The 22,686-nt window shown below is 52.3% G+C and overlaps 1 protein-coding gene across 3 annotated transcripts in view; it reads right to left on the bottom strand.

Annotated features, from left to right (window-relative positions):
* LOC122389782 (serine/arginine repetitive matrix protein 2-like) overlaps window positions 1-22,686 on the bottom strand; it is a 70,229-nt gene that overhangs the window by 25,527 nt on the left and 22,016 nt on the right. Inside the window, exons 3-5 of one of the 3 annotated variants that reach the window (XM_043382171.1) lie at window positions 11,272-11,468; window positions 10,034-10,172; window positions 9,161-9,311 (exon numbers count right to left, since the gene is read on the bottom strand). In XM_043382171.1, coding sequence (XP_043238106.1) covers window positions 9,161-9,311; window positions 10,034-10,172; window positions 11,272-11,389 — 408 coding nt within the window. In that variant the 5' untranslated portion in view covers window positions 11,390-11,468. Of the gene's footprint in view, window positions 1-21; window positions 672-6,093; window positions 7,148-9,160; window positions 9,312-10,033; window positions 10,173-11,271; window positions 11,469-22,686 lie in introns of those variants that run through there. The other 2 variants (XM_043382174.1, XM_043382173.1) reach the window with 2 other exon arrangements.

The raw sequence follows: 22,686 nt of genomic DNA, 5'->3' as shown, positions 1-22,686 counted from the left end.
CAGGGGTCAGGTGTGACTCACGGGTCGCAGAAGAGACGCGGAGCGGAACACGCGGCTGAAGTGCGCTGTGCGCAGCGTGTTGCGCATGTTGACGCACGTGACGCCATCCACGGGGAAGGTGGTGATGTTGTTCATTGGTCAGCCCGGCGGAGAGTCGGCTGGGACCTCCGGGATGTGAAGATACCCTCACGAATCACGGAGAGGGTCACACCACTCACGGAGAGCACACGGTCTCGTCACATCACGGAGCAGCAGTCAGGTGATGACACTGACAAGAGTTCCTCACTTGGTACTCCATACGGGAAGAACCGTCCACGGAGGACAAAGAGAAACGCTTTCAGAGCTCAGCTTTCAGCCGATTGGCTACTCCAGTAGCAGTTCATTCGAATCTCGAGCCCGCGATGAGCTCATAAAACCGCCAGCCGCTAGCACACGAAGCGCTTTTGTCGTGTACCAGCGCGTTCGTGCTGTATGGAATCACTCCACCGTTCCGCTCTGCTCGGTGTCGTGCTGAAGCACAGCAACAACGAGCTCACTAGCGCTCAGCACTCCACAGATCAGCACTCCCCTTCACACCCTACATTCCACACACCCCACCAGCGTCCACCAGCGTCCACGCCCGCCGCGCGTCCGCAGTACACCGCCACCGTCACCGCTGCCGCCGTCGCTCTGTCGCGCTCCCCGCCCGTCCGGCCGGCCGACGCTCAGTCGACGGACCATCGTCACGGGCCGGTGACACGCCGCCCGGCCCGGTCACGACCCGTGACGGTGTGTCACGTGATGTGACGGGCTGGGACAGGGCCGCTACGGAGCCACCGGTGAGCGTCACGACACTGTCACAGAGCGGACAGACAGACGGACAGACGGTCGGACGGACTGTCGGACGGCGGAAGGTCTGTCAGATGGGCGCGCACTGGAGCTGTGACGGCGGCGGCAGTGACGGAGGCCCGTTACTGACGGCAGCTCTGACCGAGCGGCGCGCCGCTCCGCTGGACACCAGCCGGCGGACGGCGAGCGGTTCGGTACCAGCGGGGTAGGCCATAACGACAGACCATAACGACAGACCACAACAGACCACGCTGGCACAGCACATGGAGAGAGGATAGAGAAAGACCACAACGATACATAAAACAGACCGAAATAGGCAGCATAAGCAGCCAGGCAACAGCTAGGTAGACAAAACAAAGGCAGAGACCAGAATAGAAAGCATAGCTGATTAACAGAAATCTCTCAAGCAGATCTGAGCACAACTGAACTACGGAATATAACTAGTCCTACCTTCCCAAACCAGTAGCCAATAGCCAGTAACAAATTATATAAAACAATGGTCAGTCACTACCAGGACCCAAAAGGGAGCGCGACAGAAGCCTCGCTGGGTGAAAGAGACCTATAGGAACTCAAATCCATCAATAATCATCAAACTGCGCGCGACCCCGACCGTCCTATTTGGCCCACCGTCAGCCTCTGTCGGCGGCAGCTGACGGTCCCTCCCCTCCCCTCCCTCGTGCTCTGGACGTGAGGCCACGGTCGTGCTGGCGACTCCCCTCGATGGGTGGAGTGCCACCGCCGCCCGCGCCCCACCCACACTGCCGGACGGGTGGCGCGGCCGGCCGTGCTGGCGGCTGGTCCCCGTCCCCACCACAGCGCGGACATACCGGGCAGACAGCGTGCGCTGGATTCACCGCCGTGCGTGCCGTATATTACAAATTCCAACCTCTGTGGTGGTAGATGCATATGAGTGTTGCATCACTGAGTCGGTATTGCAAGGACTCCGGTACACAATAACAGAAACTCGCGTGCGTTTCGGCAAATTGATCAGCTGATATATGTAACATCATGCCGGTCTATCTGTAGGTACTTTCATTTGCAGAACTGACCACAATAGTACGCACTTGTGAAACAGTTCACAACAGTCATCTATTTATAGTCAGCAGTTAGCACACGCCGTAAGCGATTCCACATAAGCCCAGTTGCTAGTAAGGGAGTTCGACTAGTGTTAGTTACGTGTGGGCGTCCCACCCCTGTGGTCGTCGAACTCAGCTCGCGCGTCACAATATTGATCGATTCAGACCGCCCTGCCCAGTCAGCATTAAAGTAGCCGGCCGAGCACTGGACGCGACACAAACACCCTAGAAATGGGAGCTGGAACTGAAACTGGTGTCTTCTGGTGGACGGGGATACGTCCGTATGTTGCAAAGCCAGCAAGCGGGAGGGGAGGAGGGGACATGTCGGTAGCGACGCAAAACCTTCGTCAGGGGGCAAGCCTCTTACATGAATTAAACAGAGTTTAATCACTCAAGAGCAGCGCCTATGGGGAATTCCCAGAATATCCGGCGCACAGTGGGCCAGGCGCATCAAAAAAGCGGAATTAAGTCGAAAATCAACTTCGGTGAAATTCCTGTAATTACGGGATAGAGTATTGTAAAAATGTCCAAAGTTTCCGAATAAGCAAGTTTCCTTTCCCCAATGTCAAGGCAGATAATGCTATAACGTCGCAAAGCAGGACTTACCGACTGGAGATGGAAATGACTGCTGTGTACCATTTTCCGTTCCCCCGATTCAAAAGCTCTCAGCGTAAAATCATTAAAGTTATTCCGTACAAAATAGCTTTAAAAAAACAGCCGGTATTTCTGCGCATGTTTCTCGTACTCAAGTTCCCGGGAACTATTTCATGCTTACTAGTAGCGGTGGGGTTTACAGTGCCTGTTCGGAACCGTGGTAGTGCAACGACGCAATGAATTTATATAAGGATATAAAGAAAACGTCACCGAACAACACGAAGATATTTGCTGCCTGACTTTCCTCAAGGTGTATAGCTTGCTGCCCAATGCAAATATTTTGCGCATTTTTGCGCGAAATGGACAAATAAGGGTTTAACCCTCGCCGGCATAGGCCGTTTTGCATCCCCCGACGGCACAGGGGGATGCGACCCTCCTCGCGTTTGGCCCCTAATTGAGCTAGAGCCTCGCAGAAAAAACCATCGTGTAGGTCGTCACGAGACGAAGCCAACGGTACCCGGTTTTAAGGTCATAGGTCAAATGGTGACCTCTGAGGTCAGGTCAATGGCCGAAAGTCGGGACCTGTTAGAACGTCGTATAGTGTGGCTGCTAAGGGATTTTTCGGGATGCCGATCACGAATATCATGTTAGTTTTGATCACAGATGATGTCTTCATGCATTTAGGCCAGGTCGGGTCAGCTCAGGTCAGGTCAACCAGTATGGGTCCTGCCGGGTATTCGTAGTAGGTGTCAACCCGCCTCTGACAGCTTCGTAACATGTTACGAAGGCACCAAAACTACTTCGTAAATGTTCAAATGGTTCCTAAATTCGAATTCAGCTCCAAAAACTAGCCCAGAAACATGTAAAACTCGAAAAAGTGAACCGAGGTCATCGAAGGTCGATGACCTGACCTGACCTTCAGGTGACCTTTACACCCACCCTAATGCATGGGACCAACATCATATCACATGTTTGAACGCTTGAAACCACGAAAAGACTGCAAACGCGCGGCCAATGCGGCATAGTGCCCGCCTGTCCCAGGCATATGTGCAGCGCAGAAATTAAATAATGACGTCATAGGTCAGTGACCTAGCGTAACCAATCAAATTTGAAAATGGATATCGGATTCGGCTTTAGCATGATATTTTACCCTGTAACGAATCATTTTTGGCACCGCAGCTGTGCTCATTGATTTAATTCCGCTTTTTTGAAGCGCCTGGCCCACTGTGCGGCGGCGTAGCGTGTAAGTATAACAGGCAGCGGTGCGCGGCGCCATCCGTTCCATCCGTTATTGATTGAATAAATACCTCGGCTGGCTCGACCAAACAAAGACTGGACGGTGTGACGTCGGCCCGAGTGAACTAGACGGACGGAGGACCACCGAGGCTGACCGGCGCGACTGCGGCACATAGCCACATCCTGGTCCAGTGTATGGTGAGCTGAGCGCATAGTGGTAACTGTTGAGAGATTGTCGGTAGTAAACAATACGATAGCATGGTTGCTACTGCGGGAGCTGTCAGCCGAAAACGGCGTAAGCATCGCTCAAATTGAGTCCAACGCGTAAGCTCCGCATTACCAATTATGGAAGGACAGAGGCAGCAAAGTGCTGCTAAATAACAAGGCTTCCTAAATATTACTACATAAGGACAAAGGGACAATCCAGGAAAGTAGATCCACGATATAAAAGGAAAGAAATGACGATTCATAAGCCTACAACGCACCTGAAATGGATTACAGCTGGCCATATACACAGTAAGACGGTGAAGTCGGGATCAGCCGTCACGAACTCCGCCCACGCACCTGTATACACTGTAAAAAAAATTCACTAGCTAATTTTGAAATAAGGCATTTTTTACGAGTGCCTCCCTTGCACCTCGTTACAACATATATGGACATTAGTAGTCAGAGCCATGCACGTTAACAATGCCCTTTGTGGAACAAATGCCTACGAGCGAGAGCATGTTCAGGAACCTAATTTTGCGCAATGTTAATGAACTACGCACAGCCTCACAGTGTTACCCGCCGTTGGCTTGTTCTCGGCCAGTTTTTTGGCGTGTCCCTCAATTAGGTCATTTTGCTATTAGCTCAGCTGACGAGGCCCCGGCTGGCACCTACTAAACGGATAACCTTGTGTGCAACCCCGCTTGTTGTCACGAACGCCTGCAGCTGGTAAACGTGCTGGTAAGCTTGCGTGGTAAGCGGCTTCGGATGGCTATGAGGATGTGCCTCATAGCTATCCTCGTCGCATGTTACAACCTAGGAGGCTGTGGCTGCTTTCAGAAGGAGTCCCCCCCCCGCATCCGGGAGCCGGCGTCCATTTTGTGTTGCGTCGCCATTACTGTGTGTGTCTGCCCAACTGCTCTTTGGCTTGATTGAAGGTGAGGCATCTTGTATCATTTGCTGTGTGCTCAACAAAAGGGTTGTCCATTTGTAAACAAAAGTTATTATGTTGTTGAGCTTCTTAGAAGATGTATAGTATCGCATAATGTTGCCCGTCGTTGGCAGAAGTGCGCCGGTATCGTCTATCCAAGTCAGAATAGCTATATGTTTGGGACTTACGCTAGCTTGTGGCAGGAATATATCACTTTATTCAACTTTAATTTAATCATTTTCCAGATTGGTATGCCTTATGATAATAATAATGTTAATATTGTTTTTTTTTCACCCATTACAGACTTCTCTGGTAAAGAATGGGGCCATGTACATATGTCCTGGCCTACCTTCACCCCGCGACTGCCGCCGGTGCAAAGCTAATGAAAAATCGCAAATGTTTGATTGTGGTTATTTAAGAAACCTGATTGCAAATTATTTAGTTAGTTGTTGTTGTTGTTATTGTTTAAGTTATAGTTATTGCCCTGGCGTTGTTATTGTTCTCGTTCTCGTTCTCGTGCCCGAATAAATGAGCTGCAGCGCTACTCAGTCTGTTTACTTGCGGGTGGCGGTCGAGAGTCGGGGGCACTGGTTGACGGAATTCCGTCGACGGAATTCCGTCGACCCAGTGCCTCGACCCCGAAGGCCAGTAGTGGTACTAGTTAACTAGTGCCACTACTGGCCTTGAGCTAGTACCATTACTAGCCTTGGGGGCTAGTACAATTACTGGGTATGGATTAGTAGGCAGTGGCTAGTTACCTTACCAGGCAGGGGCTATTATGACACCTAGTAGACGCACTACCCACGCTAGTTACGTGCGTGTTGTCAAACTAGGTGGAGCACGGTGGTCGTATGCATACGAGGCACAGCCTTGTCGAACAAGCTTGTTACTCGGCAACTAGCCTAAAATTAGCCAAATTTACACGCTCCTGCAATGTTATTTTTGCGCTGAGAATTCCTCTACGAGGGGCTTGTAAGTTTTTTTTACAGTGTACTGCGATCGTGAAAGGCCGCGAAAGGACTTAATCGTAGCTAAGCAGGGTAGCAGCTATCGTCGCCCGACTGTTCAGCCCTTCCTCAAACAGCTTAGTCCGTAGGGGTTGCAGACACGTCAGATGCCTCGCCCAAAGGGCTGCATACATGACGAAGGTCGGATGCCCCACCCACTCAGCCTGAGCTCAGCCCTAGCTCACACCTAGCTCACGTGGTGAGCAATAGCACTAACCTCTGACTGATCCGGGCTCGGCTCCGTGGGTTCCGGCCGCTCCTCGTTCTCAACACACCCCGCCTCGTCAGTCGGAAGGTCCTCCAGCGATGCCTCCATGGTGGTAGAAAAACACTGCCGCACAACGGCTGCCGAGCCGGCGACAGGCTGACCCCAGAATGACCTCCGGCTGGAGTCAGACCTTCTGGAGACCTCTGCCTGGCGCCTGACCTCTGTTTGACCACCACCCTGTCGGTGTTGTGATGACTTCACCAGATCACAGTCCCGCCGTGGCGTGATAGGTGGCTGAGATCACCATCCTCGGCGGCGGCGGACATCCAAAGGTCAGGTCAGCGGTCGAGCTTATCCGCCTCCACGGTAAAGTGACAATGCTTGCGGTAACTAGCCGTCACTGCTCGTGTCCGGTGTCAAACAGTACCCAGTTATGGGCGGCGCTGCCCCTGCTAGATCACACGGTAACACCAAATGAACAGAAGTCCTGGTCCTGGCAATAGCCGACGCTTCACATGAGCTCTCTTGGTTCCGGCGGTGGTTCTCTGACGGTAGTTGCCACTTGACTGTCGTGCTCCTGGCCGGTTCTGCAGCCCACAATTAACTGTTGCTCCCGACTTCGACAATAGCCGTTCGAGGCTCAGACAGCCACCAACTCCGAGCCGTAGACACTGAGCTGACCTTCAGTCTGTCAGTCGCCGTCATCCAGTCACGATCCGCTGACCCCAGAAAACCGTCACACTGGGCGCCGATCAGTCCTTCAGCCTTTGTCCGGCCTCCGGGCCACGCCCCGACCAACGCAGTTTGTGCAACGACGCGTACGCGAACCGTTCTTCGTCCTCCAATCACACATCACCGAGTGAACTTGTCAAATCTGCACCAAACTCCGGAGTTCAGACCTTCCCCCGCCGGTCCTCCGGCCGCCTGCGCACGACTCCGGGAAGGAGGCGGACTCACCGCTCGCGGCCCCACCCACACCCACCACCACCACAGCTGTCACCACAACCGTCGGTGCGTTGTTGTCGCGAGCGACACGACCGCCGCCGGCGTCGCCGAACCGACTGGCCGGCGTCCAGTCGGCGCCGTGGAGCCCTTTGGCCAGATCGATGTGTGTCGTCCGACAGCGGCGGCAGGGGCGGTGGCGGCGCCGGCGGGCCGCCCGGCGCAGCCCTGAGTCACCGAGGCTGCCAGGGCCGGTCAGTTTAGTAGAAGTTGGTTCTGTTTGACCCCCGACTGCTCGAGACCCCGCCCTGAGTTCCGACAACACCTCGAACCCTGACCGGCGCGGGAACCACCGACCTCCACCATCCTAAATCCCAGTTTCCAGTGAGGTCAGGTCAGCGCCGCCTCCGTAGCTACGGCCCGGCCCGCCCCGTCGGGACGGCCTCTGTTACGCCGGGGCCGTGCAAATGCAAATAAGCGGCGTGTCAGCTCTGTCAGCGCGCGACCTGGGTGGCGGTGGCGGCGGAACGGACGGAGCGCTGCTCCAGTTGGGACGCTGAGGTCATACCGAGATTTGAGAGGCCGTGAGTTCTTGTTAAAACTGAGCTTATCACAGCTATAGATATCACAGCTATAGGTAGAATAGAACATATGTGCAAGCATCACAGCATTCTCACGTCTTCTAGAGAGGACTGGGATATCTGGTGGGAAGTACAGAAAAGAGCAGCCCGAGCCCATGCTATAAATAGTTACAGCGCTCTTGAACGGCGATACTCCATGAATCGCGTCAGTCGTAACATAAAATGGCCATATTTCATCTCAAATAGCAGGCGCAGCCCTTCGGAAAAGCCAGGGCGGCTGAGTGATGGCCATGGGAGCGTCCACCTGGTAGGTAAGGCATTCAAAGGATCGGTCAGACTCAGATATCGACGAGCTCGAATGTTCTGCAAGATTCACTGCCGATATTGTAATGCCAAACGTACCGATAAATAATGCCAAACCTTGAACGGCGTCAATAAAAGTAGCACGGCATATGCGGAGGCTAATTATCGATGAATAGAATCCCACCGTTTATTGATCGCAAAGCAGATAGAAAAGGGCTCACCAGTCAAGGATAAAGGGTGCTGCTAGAACATGGCCAGAAACATATTCAGTGTGGTAGACTAATGCAGCGGTCTATGTTCCCATATCGCTGGTTCAGAGGGGCTCGAGTTCCGATGTTATTGAGTCTATCACCATAAAACTGTGATTCATGGTGGGGCTTACATGCAAGCGGCGCCCATGACCTTTGCACGAGCTATTTATGAAGGACGTAATCTCGTGCTTGAGACCAAATAAAGCACAAGACTGCAGATAAAACGAAATGGAGAATAAAACGAAGGATCTGGATATCGTCGCGAGTTTGCGAAAGACTCTTTTTATCAGAAAGCTTACGTGGCATAGATATACGAAATGTGTGTCGAAAGGCAATCGAGACATCCCAACGGAGATCAACTACCAGATGCCTGATTCAAGTCTGATCAATGCCAGAATGAGGAGAAGGATGAAGCAAGCATTACAGTCAAATAATTACGGTATTATATCAGAGCTTGCCGCTCTACAAATCCACTAACTAGCAACGAGAACGACTGCAAATCGCGAGCGGCCCGGCCCTCAAACTTCACTAAATCGTCGGTAGATGGCTCTAGCGGCGGTATCGCTCTGGTGGTGGCGCCACCTTAGCTGTTCGGCCGTCGTGTCGGTGACAGCAACAGGTCAGGTACGACACACTACACACAAGATGAAGAGGAAAGACTGGTAGAGCCAAAAGCAGACATTCGGCCATCCACTGGCGATGAGGGCTGTTGAGGAGAGGGCCGAGAGAGGTGGGGAGAGAAGGAGAGGACGAGAGAGGGGGGGGGCAGGGAGAAGAGACAGAGGCAACGAGAGGAATGACACGGTGTCTGGGAGACACCCGTTAGAAGTGTCACCCGCTAAGGTCACAGGTTGGATGGAGGAGAGGGTTGAGAAAGGGAGATAGGGGGAATAAAGCGGTACTTACCGTCAGCTGACCGCTGGCCCCGGGGACAGAGAGGATGGACAGCGCCGAGACGCAGAGAGAGGAAGGGAGCGAGACACACACAGCGGTACTCACCGTCAGCTGACCGCTGGCGCCGGGGACGGAAGGAATGGACAGCGCCGAGCCCATCTCGGGTCCCTGGGCGCCGGCTGTCTCTGACTGGAAGATGGAGTCGTGAGACATGCTGAGACGCGACTGGAGCGGTGGAGAGCCGCGCCGGGATGGCCTGCAGAGAGGGGAGGGGCGTCAGGAGGGCAGAGCCACCCGACAGGACCGGTGGGGCAGCGCTTTAAAATCTTCGGCGATTTATAATCAAACACCCTCCAGCTCATTCCAATATAAAACATAGATGGTACCTGCTTGAGTAAAGTATTTCATCCACAAGCGCCAAGCAAGAAGCAAAGGAGGGCTGTTGCACACGTCCTGACCTCTACCGGGCGGCCATGAAGGTCGGGCTGACAGCAGAATTTAGGGTACGACCGTTTCAACGTAGGACGCTGTCCACACCGATATTTATCTGGCCCGTAACCCGTCCGCTGTCACTGACCTCAAACTAGCTTGGCAAGAGCAGCTAGCGAGCGCCGAACCATAGCCTTCTTTATGCTGGGAAACCTCGCCAGCAATCAGCATGCAAGTAACATCCTCCACGTCCACCCAATTAAGTAAAATTCGCAAAGTTCGTACAGTATCTCGAAAGTAGTGAACAAAAACAAGGCACTTTCTCACCAGGATCATTGTTTTCCTACTATCTCTGTCCTCTATTTAGTATTCTAGGCAGAACTTCTGACTTCACCACATCCACAAACACCACCCGGCAAAGAACTGAAGCTGATGTTCTACCACCGACCGCTAGATGTCAGGGTGTACCCACCACAGTCTGATTTTGGCCGGCGGCCAGCAGTCTCGCCGATCAGCGACCCTCCCCTCCCCCTCGGACCGAGCAGTTACCTCCGCAGACCCGCCGGCGGCATCTGACCAGCTGAGAGCGGCGCTGGGTCCGGAAACTCGCCATCCTCTTTGGTTTTGCTCTTACGCCGGAACATCCTCTGAAGTTTCTTCAGCGGCTGGAAGCGCTTCCACCGCGCGCCTGTGGGGGAGGGCTGGGTCAGCAATGCCACGTGGACGGAGTGTAGGGTGACAGTGGTCCCCTCCCTCCGCCCCCCCCCCCCACCCGCCGGGAGGCCCGGGTGGCTCAAATGTCACCACCCCCGCGGGGCCCCGGGGCCCCGGTGAGCTGACCGGGGCCCCGGTCAGCTCAGCGGCAGGAATGTGCGACCGTATGCAGTTCAGCCGACACGGCGGTGGTTCAGAGCGTGCTGCGCCATGCCACTACGCCACGCCGCACGGCTGCGGTCCAACTCCCATCCCACTGCCCCAATATCAGTGTGTCATTTGGGCGCTGAGGGCCGCCGGGAATCTCTCAGCGTTCAGCTGGAGTGGCCGCGTCGGCCGACGGGCCGGCCGGCCGGCGCGCCGAGGCGCCCGTTATTCTCATCTGATAGGCGTCGAGCCGTGACCGGCCGCCGCTGGCGTAACGAGCGTCACGTGACGTCACGGAGCGTGATACCGTGACGTGACGTCGCCGGCTAAAATAGTGCCGTGATTACGGGCCCGGCGGACCGCCGTGGTTTGTTTATTTGGCAGCACATCACCGCGGCTCGAGTCAGTGGCAGTTGACACGGCACCGACCCGTGTCCGACCACAAACGGACAGAGCTGTGACGAGCCGGTGATTACCACGTGTCATAACAAACCAACAGACGCGTCACACTTTTAAATGCCGCAAGGCCGAAATTTCAGCAATAATTTCACAAATAGGCACGCATTGTGTGCTGAAACGGACCGATTTATTGCACCGAGTGAATTCAATCAAGAAAGTATTCTGCTGTAACCAATAATTCATAAAGCACACTGGCAAATGGAATGCAGCAGTTTTCTACCTCATTTGACTTTTCCCCACCCATGCCCCATGCCCATACCCAGCCATGTCATTGTCTCCATCTCCCCCTCCTCCTCCTCCTCCTCCTCCTCCTCCTCCTCCTCCTCCTCCTCCTCCTCCTCCTCCTCCTCCTCCTCCTCCTCCTCCTCCTCCTCCTCCTCCTCCTCCTCCTCCTCCCTCCTCCTCCTCCTCCTCTCTCTCTCTACCTCCCTCCCTCTCTCTCTCTCTCTCCTCTCCCGCTATCTCACCAGGCGTCTCCGGGCCGACCATCTGGTCGGGACGGATGTTGTGAGGAAGTGACATGGCCTGTCGCGGCCCAGCGCCCGGCAGACCGGCCGGTATACGGGTCTCCTCGTCACCGGACATGGCGGGTCGCCAACAGGTCACCAGTGGGTCACTCAGGTCACCGACCACTGGTCACCAGTCACTGAGAAACATGTGGAGTCTGAAACAGAAGAGAAGGCGTCGTCAGACCGTCGTTTTAGATATTTGAAGCGGCGGTGCACCGTTGCGCTAATGTAGTTCGATTCGATGGCAGATAAGATGAGACACCCAGCGTCTCGCAGGCGGCACCGGAGACCATCAAAGGATGGCCAGCACCGGACATCGGACACCGCACACCGGTCAGTACCGGACAGGTCACAGAGGTCACACTGCACGTGCAGTGTGCAGTGGGTGCACTCTGTGACATTGGTGTGTGCAGCCTGCAACCCACGTCACAGGCAGCACAGCATACGTCGAACTGACAACAAGGAACACCGCACACTACAGGTAAGGTCCACATGCCACACACAGAATTGTTGCAGAACACATCACATCGGCATGTCACACGTCACGTAGAAGACACAGCACCGTACCTTTCACACCGATGTCACAAATGACACTCAAGATGCCTTTCCCACATCACACTGACGATTCACATCACACAGACGGCACCCGTCCCAGCACAGGCAGCTCGTCCCCGACAGACGCGGCGGGCTGCGGCCTGTCACACTACACACCGATACACACCTGTACCGACCCCACGGCCCCGGCCACAGCCTGAGGGGAGGGTACCGAGTATGTGGTGAGTCACACAACTGAGCTGACACCAGAGGTGTAACCTGGCGAGGGTGGCCAGCATAAATGCGCAGTATCTACTACCTGCCTACGTTCTACATTGCAGTAGGCACCGCACAGCAGCCTAAACCAGCCACAGCACCCGGGAGTAGCGCAAAACTAAGCTGAATCTCTAAGTGCAGAACCCGGTTTGAAGTTAAATAGCGATCTAAACCCCACGTTTATCGACCACGCATCAAACCGGCCCTGCCTACCAGTACCTCTGCAGTCTGCACACAACACGCGCACACGCGTGCATCACCCACCCTGCAGCCCAGAAGGGCGGTACTCAGCTCCACAGACCATCAGGCACGCACGGCAGACACACACGTCCGGGTCTGGTCGAGCATCGATGTCCTCTGCCAATCCAATCAACGCCGTGACCGTACAAGTGTCGTATCGTGGCTGTAATTTGGCGATACTGTGGCCGTATTGTGGCTGTAATGGAGCCGTACTGTGGCCGTAGTGTGGCTGTACCGTAGGGTCGTACTGTGTTGTACTGTGGTTGTACCTTGGCCGTACTGTGGTTATACTATGCCCACACTACGACGCGGTCATAACGGCTTTGTTACGGCCGTGCAGGGTCCGTCAGATTTCAGTACAACAGTCACCCCAGTTCCGTCATTCCACCTGCGGGCTAGAAGCTCACGTTTCGGGCTGGGGGCTGGGCGTTCGGTGCTCAATGTTCTAGGTTCAGCACTCGTGGCTCAAACCTTTATAGGTTCAGGGCACGGCGTTTGGCGTTCGGTGCTACGGTCCATTGGATGATCCGTATCCAATGCAGCGGCACGCCGTATTTAGCTCGTCACGAACGTACGACGAGGCACGGCCTCTCAGACACGGTACATACCACCGCCCTGCACCGTTCTGAACGGTACGGTACAATAGAGATAGCTATCACAACATACAGCGAGTATGTAAACATATATGGGGCATACATGCAAGGAAAAACCACCGAATATCGTGTGCGATAACTGATAAGTTTAGTTGATGCAGACATGCAAGACGTTTCATGTATTTCGGGTAAATTAATGTTAGCAAATCCCATCGGCCAAGACGGACTGCGTAGAAAATCGGTAGTTCAATACTGCGCCATCGAGGCACAATAAATATGAGACCGGTCACGGTTCAGTGGCGCCGGCACGGAATTGGCCCCGATGCTGGGTCGGATTTTCCACTGCTGTCAGCAGTCTGTGGGGCAGCACTGCACCGCTGAGAGAACGAGCGGCAGAGGTCAGGTCAGGTCACTAACGTCAGCTGAGGACTGAGGTCATATAAAAAAACACGTAAGGTCATTGTGGTATGTCATATCAGATCAAGTCAATGTCATCTCAGGTCAACGGGGGATGCTGAATAGAATAGGTCACATCATGTCATGCAACATAAGATCCCGTGATGTTTGACCGATTCTAGTGACGTGACACTGGCCAATGACGACGTCGGAAAAGCCCCACAGTCACCATATCATCCAGGGGTGGACGGGGGCGGACGGGCGTCAGGTCAGGGCAGAAACGTGCCGACGGACCGCCAACAGCCACCGTCGGCCGCGGCTCGACTTGGGACCGGTCGCCGTCCGCGACTCTGGCTTTGGTGCGGGCTGATAGCGGGCGGCGGCGGTACCGTAACCGTTCCTCCGATACAACAGAGCCACACAACAAAACACAACACGGTTCCAAACAATAAAGGATAGCCATACAGCTTACGGCGACAGGGAGGTTGAGCACAGACCAGTGCCAGACAGTCCAATGTCCCACGAAGCCGCTGCGGTCACCAGTCTGCCCTTCAAAGTCCACCAGCGCGGCATAGAGAATTACTGGAGCCTGTGTCGTGAGCCAGCCGTCCCAAGAATTGTCGCCTCGGGCGCAGTCAAGTTTGATGGATGTTTCCAATCAGAGGTGAGCGAACGATCGTTAACGCCGGCCACATCTAGACCAGACCGGGCCAAAGCCGAACGATCGGTCACCTTAGACACATTAGAGGACGTCCACGGAGACGGCGCAGCGTCAGTCCCGTGTCATGAACGAAAGACTCAGGAGCGCATCCAAGTTGCTGCAAGCCAAGCCGCACGGGAAGACAGCGAAGCTAAGCCATGGGGGCCATGGGGGCAAAGCCATGGGCACCTAATCGACTTTACACATCCGGGATTTGTCATGGGGGCTCCAAAGACGCATCTGAGCAGTGTCGTGGAAACGGCAGGAGTCTGGAATAAAGTAAGTTCTGGCATGGCGGTGCACGAGCTGACAGCCGAGCTTTATCACATCCGTGCTATCACGGCGAAACCCACGGCAGTCGGGAGCAAGCCAAGCTCTATCACGGGGGCAGAGGGGCTGTCAGCCGAGCCAGCTGGCAGCCGGCCACGAGTTCCGGCCGGACACGAGTCCCCCGAGTCAGGGAATCCACGAGTCCCTCCAGTCAGGATCTCCGCACGGAGTCGACGACAAACAACCGGTGACGCTAGTGAATTCCGCGGAGTCGAGCTCACCTAATCGACTTTACTAATTTGTTCCGAGTTCAGTACCAGGTCCCCTTGAGGTAAATCAGGCCCACACAGGAAGTTAGTGACCCCAACTTGGCCACAAAGCGCCCAAGTTGCACGAGCACTGCGCCGAACTTTCGACAGCTTTCAACGAGCCTGACCAACCGACCGTTTCCCAGCCGTTGCAGCAGAGATATAGGAAATGGAAGCGAAGAGGAGTACGAACTACGAGTAGATTTATGTCCTGAGCCAGCCCAATCAGGTTTCATCAGCCATCAATGCAATTGAATTGATAATCAAACAAAATAAATTAATCTAAAACCAACAAAAATAATAAAGGTGTACCTTCACCTTAAATAAAGACGCCTCAGGACAGTTCTCGTATGTCTACCCTCAGTAACATGTAGTAGGTATAAGGTACATACTCGTAGGTCCCCGCATGTGAGCGGCTACAAAGGTGGGTTGGCTCGTCTCTCAGAGTCTCCGTGGTTGTACGGGGAACGGACTGCAGCGTGTGAGCGGCCGTCCCGCAGGGTCCGTAATCACAACACAGCGCCTCGCGCCGCGCGTGAGAACCCCGAGAGCTTGATGTCGGCGCCGGCGGCCGTCCCACAGGCGGAGCCGAGCGGCTTTGTTGTGAACCACGCGGCGTTTACAGGAGCGGATCAGGTCGATATAAAACCGGCCGAGGACCGCGCCGGTCGGTGCTGGAACAATGAATCAGCCGGCAGCTGCGGCCGCACAAGCGGCTCCGTTTCACGCGTGGGTAGCGGCGGCACAAAGCGGGAACGGTTCACGAAGGAAGGCAGGACCCGCGCGGTGTCGGCAGGAAAAGAGGTTCCCTACTGACGTAACGGTCCGTTTTGACTCACAGACCTCCTTTGAGCAGCGAATGGCAGGCTGATAGGGCCTTGGCCGACTGTAGGGATTGGCGAGACGACAGTCGGCGCCGTTCTCAAAGCCGAGCGGCTGCGGAGAGCTTATCGTATTTTACCGGACCCGGCTGGCTTGGAAAGACGGTGGCTCTGCTCCAATGCCGCAGAGTCCAAGGCACGGCAAGCCAACAGCTGCACCAGTCGTGTATGCGTTGATTGGTATTGACGCACATTTCCCATAGTCGCCACCTATCAGACATTACTGGAAGTGCCGTCCGTCCAACGATTGATGCGGACGCCCGATGGCTTCCGGTTTGTTGATTGGGGCTTTAGGGCGCGCCGACTGCTAAGGTCATTTTGCGCCCATCCGATGGCTTCCGGGAGCCCAAGGGAACAATAAAAGAAACTGCACACTTCAGAAAAAAGCAGCATTATATCTCCTGGAAGCAAAAGCGGCGGCGCAGCCCTGGTGAGGAACAGCAATGCCGAGCTCCAAAGACAATTGCTTACCGAATAACTCTCACTCTGAGATTACCTGTATGTGATAAAAAAAAACTCTTGCCGGGCATCGACAATGCTAAATGAACGTGTTTTTATCTAGCCGCCGTGCCCTGCCCCGCAATAGTCGTCCATCCGACTTATGGTTGCCATGGCAATTTGGGCTCGCGTGCTGTAAACAAAAGATCATTGGTCTTGCTGGCGGAGCAAAAAGCGTCGATCAACATAATCAATACGAAATGAGAACAAGGGAAATTAGGCGCGAGCCGAGAGCCCGATAGCAGCTGCGACTGACGGGAACACAACACAACAAGGCGGCGCTGGCCAGGCGGGATTGGAAGGCATGACGCAATGGGGCTAGATTTAGCTGTGTAAACTGAAATACAGAGATTGCATAAGAACAAATGGTCTGGCATTCTTAGCTGTTCTACGCAATGAAATAAGTTGCACTGGCGCGTATGATTGCACCCTCTTGGTTTAACAAAACCTCATTGTCTCTTTGCGTGCTTTGCTACCACCTGTGCAGGAAACCGTGGCCCGCGTTTGAAAGCATTCAAACATGCTACATGCCGCACCTGTCACAATATAGCAACGCACACAGCGCTCTATAAAACCGAACAACGCAAACAAAACGCCGAATCACACAAATCATGATTTGTTTGTTTTTGTTTCACCTTCGGTGAAACAAAGCCAACCTGTGCTGAAACCCGCACCACACGCTCGCCGTCTGAGCCTGCTGGCGGAGAATCAGTGCGTAGTCAGAGCACTGTAGTGCACCATTCCACTCCGCCCACCGCCCACAACACAGCCTCGCCGCCGCAGGGCGGGTGCTGCGTCTGAGTTAAATCCAGCGGAAGCTCTCTGCCCATCTCAGCCGTCAGCGGCCGGCGCCAGACCGCTGCTGAGGAGGCTTTGAGGAGCGCGTGACCGAGGCGCAAAACGGCCGGCGACGCGACGCGGTGGGGAGGGGAGGGGAGGGAAGTGGAGGGGAGGGTGGGAGGAGAGGGTGTGGAGCAGCAGCCCGTGTCGGGGGCTGCGGATTTTGTGGTGACGGATGGATGGCCCTGACGGAGCTCCAGGAAACGACTCTCCGCGGAATCGCGGAACACATCCTCAGAAAGCAGCTGCATAGATATGACGTCACCTCCGCATATGAGGCACGAGGACCGGTCATGAATGATGACGTATGGGTGGTTATCATTTACCAATCACGTCATGCCCACAAACACCGCGTTCTCATGCCTGGCACCGATATAAAACACTCAGCACTAGCAAGCTTATCAACGAAGTACTGTCTCAGAGCATTCTCAAAACATGTAACGGAAGTTAGCCCACATTCAGCCCACATTCGGCCCAGCCCAGATTGGGGCTGCCAAATCTAGGGAAAAATCTAGAAATCTAGGGAAAAATCTAAAAACCGTTTTACGCCTAAACGGCTGGACGAAACTGAAAAATAAGACCACCATTTGAAAGATCTCTTCACCCCGGACCTAATGATATGGTTAAATACCGGATCAATTTAACCAAAAGCATGATTTAACCAGGATGAAAATTTTCGGTCAATGGGGCGGCCCCTACGATTTTCTTCAAAATCGGCATGGCGATACTACAGGCCGAGATGATCAATCTGGCTGAAGAAACCCCTATGGGCATTGAAATCTATGGGGTAAAAACGCCCTTGGAAAGTTTTACCCACGCATTTCTGGCAAGACTATCGCACGCATCCCCCCAATATGGGTATCATATGAAAGCCCATGAAAACCCAAACAAAATGGTGGGGTAAAATTTACCCATCACCCAATCCAGGGTAAAGTTTACCCAAGATGAAAATTTTCGGTCAATGGGGCGGCCCCTACGATTTTCTTCAAAATCGGCATGGTGATACTACAGGCCGAGATGATCAATCTGGCTGAAGAAACCCCTATGGGCATCGAAATCTATGGGGTAAAAACGCCCTTGGAAAAATTTACCCACGCATTTCTGGCAAGTGTATCGCACGCATCCCCCCAATATGGGTATCATATGAAAGCCCATGAAAACCCAAACAAAATGGTGGGGTAAAATTTACCCATTAACCCATCCAGGGTAAAGTTTACCCAAGATGAAAATTTTCGGTCAATGGGGCGGCCCCTACGATTTTCTTCAAAATCGGCATGGCGATACTACAGGCCGAGATGATCAATCTGGCTGAAGAAACCCCTATGGGCATTGAAATCTATGGGGTAAAAACGCCCTTGGAAAGTTTTACCCACGCATTTCTGGCAAGACTATCGCACGCATCCCCCAATATGGGTATCATATGAAAGCCCATGAAAACCCAAACAAAATGGTGGGGTAAAATTTACCCATTACCCCATCCAGGGAAAAGTTTACCCAAGATGAAAATTTTCGGTCAATGGGGCGGCCCCTACGATTTTCTTCAAAATCGGCATGGTGATACTACAGGCCAAGATGATCAATCTGGCTGAAGAAACCCATATGGGCATTGAAGTCTATGGGGTAAAAACGCCCTTGGAAAGTTTTACCCACGCATTTCTGGCAAGTGTATCGCACGCATCCCCCAATATGGGTATCATATGAAAGCCCATGAAAACCCAAACAAAACGGTGGGGTAAAATGTACCCATTAACCCATCCAGGGTAAAGTTTACCCAAGATGAAAATTTTCGGTCAATGGGGCGGCACCTACGATTTTCTTCAAAATCGGCATGGTGATACTACAGGCCGAGATGATCAATCTGGCTGAAGAAACCCCTATGGGCATTGAAATCTATGGGGTAAAAACGCCCTTGGAAAGTTTTACCCACGCATTTCTGGCAAGACTATCGCACACATCCCCCCAATATGGGTATCATATGAAAGCCCATGAAAACCCAAACAAAATGGTGGGGTAAAATTTACCCATTACCACATCCAGGGTAAAGTTTACCCAAGATGAAAATTTTCGGTCAGTGGGGCGGCCCCTACGATTTTCTTCAAAATCGGCATGGTGATACTACAGGCCGAGATGATCAATCTGGCTGAAGAAACCCCTATGGGCATTGAAATGGGGCCGCCCCATTGACCGAAAATTTTCATCTTGGGTAAACTTTACCCTGGATGGGTTAATGGGTAAATTTTACCCCACCATTTTGTTTGGGTTTTTCATGGGCTTTCATATGATACCCATATTGGGGGGATGCGTGCGATACACTTGCCAGAAATGCGTGGGTAAAACTTTCCAAGGGCGTTTTTACCCCATAGACTTCAATGCCCATATGGGTTTCTTCAGCCAGATTGATCATCTTGGCCTGTAGTATCACCATGCCGATTTTGAAGAAAATCGTAGGGGCCGCCCCATTGACCGAAAATTTTCATCTTGGGTAAACTTTTCCCTGGATGGGGTAATGGGTAAATTTTACCCCACCATTTTGTTTGGGTTTTCATGGGCTTTCATATGATACCCATATTGGGGGGATGCGTGCGATAGTCTTGCCAGAAATGCGTGGGTAAAACTTTCCAAGGGCGTTTTTACCCCATAGATTTCAATGCCCATAGGGGTTTCTTCAGCCAGATTGATCATCTCGGCTTGTAGTATCGCCATGCCGATTTTGAAGAAAATCGTAGGGGCCGCCCCATTGACCGAAAATTTTCATCTTGGGTAAACTTTACCCTGGATGGGTTAATGGGTAAATTTTACCCCACCATTTTGTTTGGGTTTTCATGGGCTTTCATATGATACCCATATTGGGGGGATGCGTGCGATACACTTGCCAGAAATGCGTGGGTAAAACTTTCCAAGGGCGTTTTTACCCCATAGACTTCAATGCCCATATGGGTTTCTTCAGCCAGATTGATCATCTTGGCCTGTAGTATCACCATGCCGATTTTGAAGAAAATCGTAGGGGCCGCCCCATTGACCGAAAATTTTCATCTTGGGTAAACTTTTCCCTGGATGGGGTAATGGGTAAATTTTACCCCACCATTTTGTTTGGGTTTTTTTGGGCTTTCATATGATACCCATATTGGGGGGATGCGTGCGATAGTCTTGCCAGAAATGCGTGGGTAAAACTTTCCAAGGGTGTTTTTACCCCATAGATTTCAATGCCCATAGGGGTTTCTTCAGCCAGATTGATCATCTCGGCCTGTAGTATCACCATGCCGATTTTGAAGAAAATCGTAGGGGCCGCCCCATTGACCGAAAATTTTCATCTTGGGTAAACTTTACCCTGGATGGGTTAATGGGTAAATTTTACCCCACCATTTTGTTTGGGTTTTTATGGGCTTTCATATGATACCCATATTGGGGGGATACGTGCGATACACTTGCCAGAAATGCGTGGGTAAAACTTTCCAAGGGCGTTTTTACCCCATAGATTTCAATGCCCATAGGGGTTTCTTCAGCCAGATTGATCATCTCGGCCTGTAGTATCACCATGCCGATTTTGAAGAAAATCGTAGGGGCCGCCCCATTGACCGAAAATTTTCATCTTGGGTAAACTTTACCCTGGATGGGGTAATGGGTAAATTTTACCCCACCATTTTGTTTGGGTTTTCATGGGCTTTCATATGATACCCATATTGGGGGGATGCGTGCGATACACTTGCCAGAAATGCGTGGGTAAAACTTTCCAAGGGCGTTTTTACCCCATAGATTTCGATGTCCATAGGGGTTTCTTCAGCCAGATTGATCATCTCGGCCTGTAGTATCACCATGCCGATTTTGAAGAAAATCGTAGGGGCCGCCCCATTGACCGAAAATTTTCATCTTGGGTAAACTTTACCCTGGATTGGGTAATGGGTAAATTTTACCCTACCATTTTGTTTGGATTTTCATGGGCTTTCATATGATACCCATATTGGGGGGATGCGTGCGATAGTCTTGCCAGAAATGCGTGGGTAAAACTTTCCAAGGGTGTTTTTACCCCATAGATTTCAATGCCCATAGGGGTTTCTTCAGCCAGATTGATCATCTTGGCCTGTAGTATCACCATGCTGATTTTGAAGAAAATCGTAGGGGCCGCCCCATTGACCGAAAATTTTCATCTTGGGTAAACTTTACCCTGGATGGGTTAATGGGTAAATTTTACCCCACCATTTTGTTTGGGTTTTCATGGGCTTTCATATGATACCCATATTGGGGGGATGCGTGCGATACACTTGCCAGAAATGCGTGGGTAAAACTTTCCAAGGGCGTTTTTACCCCATAGATTTCAATGCCCATAGGGGTTTCTTCAGCCAGATTGAACATCTTGGCCTGTAGTATCACCATGCCGATTTTGAAGAAAATCGTAGGGGCCGCCCTATTGACCGAAAATTTTCATCTTGGGTAAACTTTACCCTGGATGGGGTAATGGGTAAATTTTACCCCACCATTTTGTTTGGGTTTTCATGGGCTTTCATATGATACCCATATTGGGGGGATGCGTGCGATAGTCTTGCCAGAAATGCGTGGGTAAAACTTTCCAAGGGCGTTTTTACCCCATAGATTTCAATGCCCATAGGGGTTTCTTCAGCCAGATTGATCATCTCGGCCTGTAGTATCACCATGCCGATTTTGAAGAAAATCGTAGGGGCCCTCCCATTGACCGAAAATTTTCATCTTGGGTAAACTTTACCCTGGATGGGGTAATGGGTAAATTTTACCCCACCATTTTGTTTGGGTTTTCATGGGCTTTCATATGATACACATATTGGGGGGATGCGTGCGATAGTCTTGCCAGAAATGCGTGGGTAAAACTTTCCAAGGGCGTTTTTACCCCATAGATTTCAATGCCCATAGGGGTTTCTTCAGCCAGATTGGTCATCTCGGCCTGTAGTATCACCAAGCCGATTTTGAAGAAAATCGTAGGGGCCGCCCCATTGACCGAAAATTTTCATCTTGGGTAAACTTTACCCTGGATGGGGTAATGGGTAAATTTTACCCCACCATTTTGTTTGGGTTTTCACGGGCTTTCATATGATACCCATATTGGGGGGATGCGTGCGATAGTCTTGCCAGAAATGCGTGGGTAAAACTTTCCAAGGGTGTTTTTACCCCATAGATTTCAATGCCCATAGGGGTTTCTTCAGCCAGATTGATCATCTCGGCCTGTAGTATCACCATGCCGATTTTGAAGAAAATCGTAGGGGCCGCCCCATTGACCGAAAATTTTCATCTTGGGTAAACTTTACCCTGGATGGGTTAATGGGTAAATTTTACCCCACCATTTTGTTTGGGTTTTCATGGGCTTTCATATGATACCCATATTGGGGGGATGCATGCGATACACTTGCCAGAAATGTGTGGGTAAAACTTTCCAAGGGCGTTTTTACCCCATAGACTTCAATGCCCATATGGGTTTCTTCAGCCAGATTGATCATCTTGGCCTGTAGTATCACCATGCCGATTTTGAAGAAAATCGTAGGGGCCGCCCCATTGACCGAAAATTTTCATCTTGGGTAAACTTTTCCCTGGATGGGGTAATGGGTAAATTTTACCCCACCATTTTGTTTGGGTTTTCATGGGCTTTCATATGATACCCATATTGGGGGGATGCGTGCGATAGTCTTGCCAGAAATGCGTGGGTAAAATTTTCCAAGGGCGTTTTTACCCCATATATTTCAATGCCCATAAGGGTTTCTTCAGCCAGATTGATCATCTCGGCCTGCAGTATCACCATGCCGATTTTGAAGAAAATCGTAGGGGCCGCCCCATTGACCGAAAATTTTCATCTTGGGTAAACTTTACCCTGGATG

This window comes from Amphibalanus amphitrite, unplaced genomic scaffold (genome assembly GCF_019059575.1).
Source record: "Amphibalanus amphitrite isolate SeventyFive unplaced genomic scaffold, NRLGWU_Aamphi_draft 000371F_arrow, whole genome shotgun sequence".
Classification (NCBI taxonomy): Eukaryota; Metazoa; Arthropoda; class Thecostraca; order Balanomorpha; family Balanidae; genus Amphibalanus; species Amphibalanus amphitrite.
Note: the sequence above shows the minus strand (reverse complement) of the source record. Positions and strands in the feature narration are given on the sequence as shown.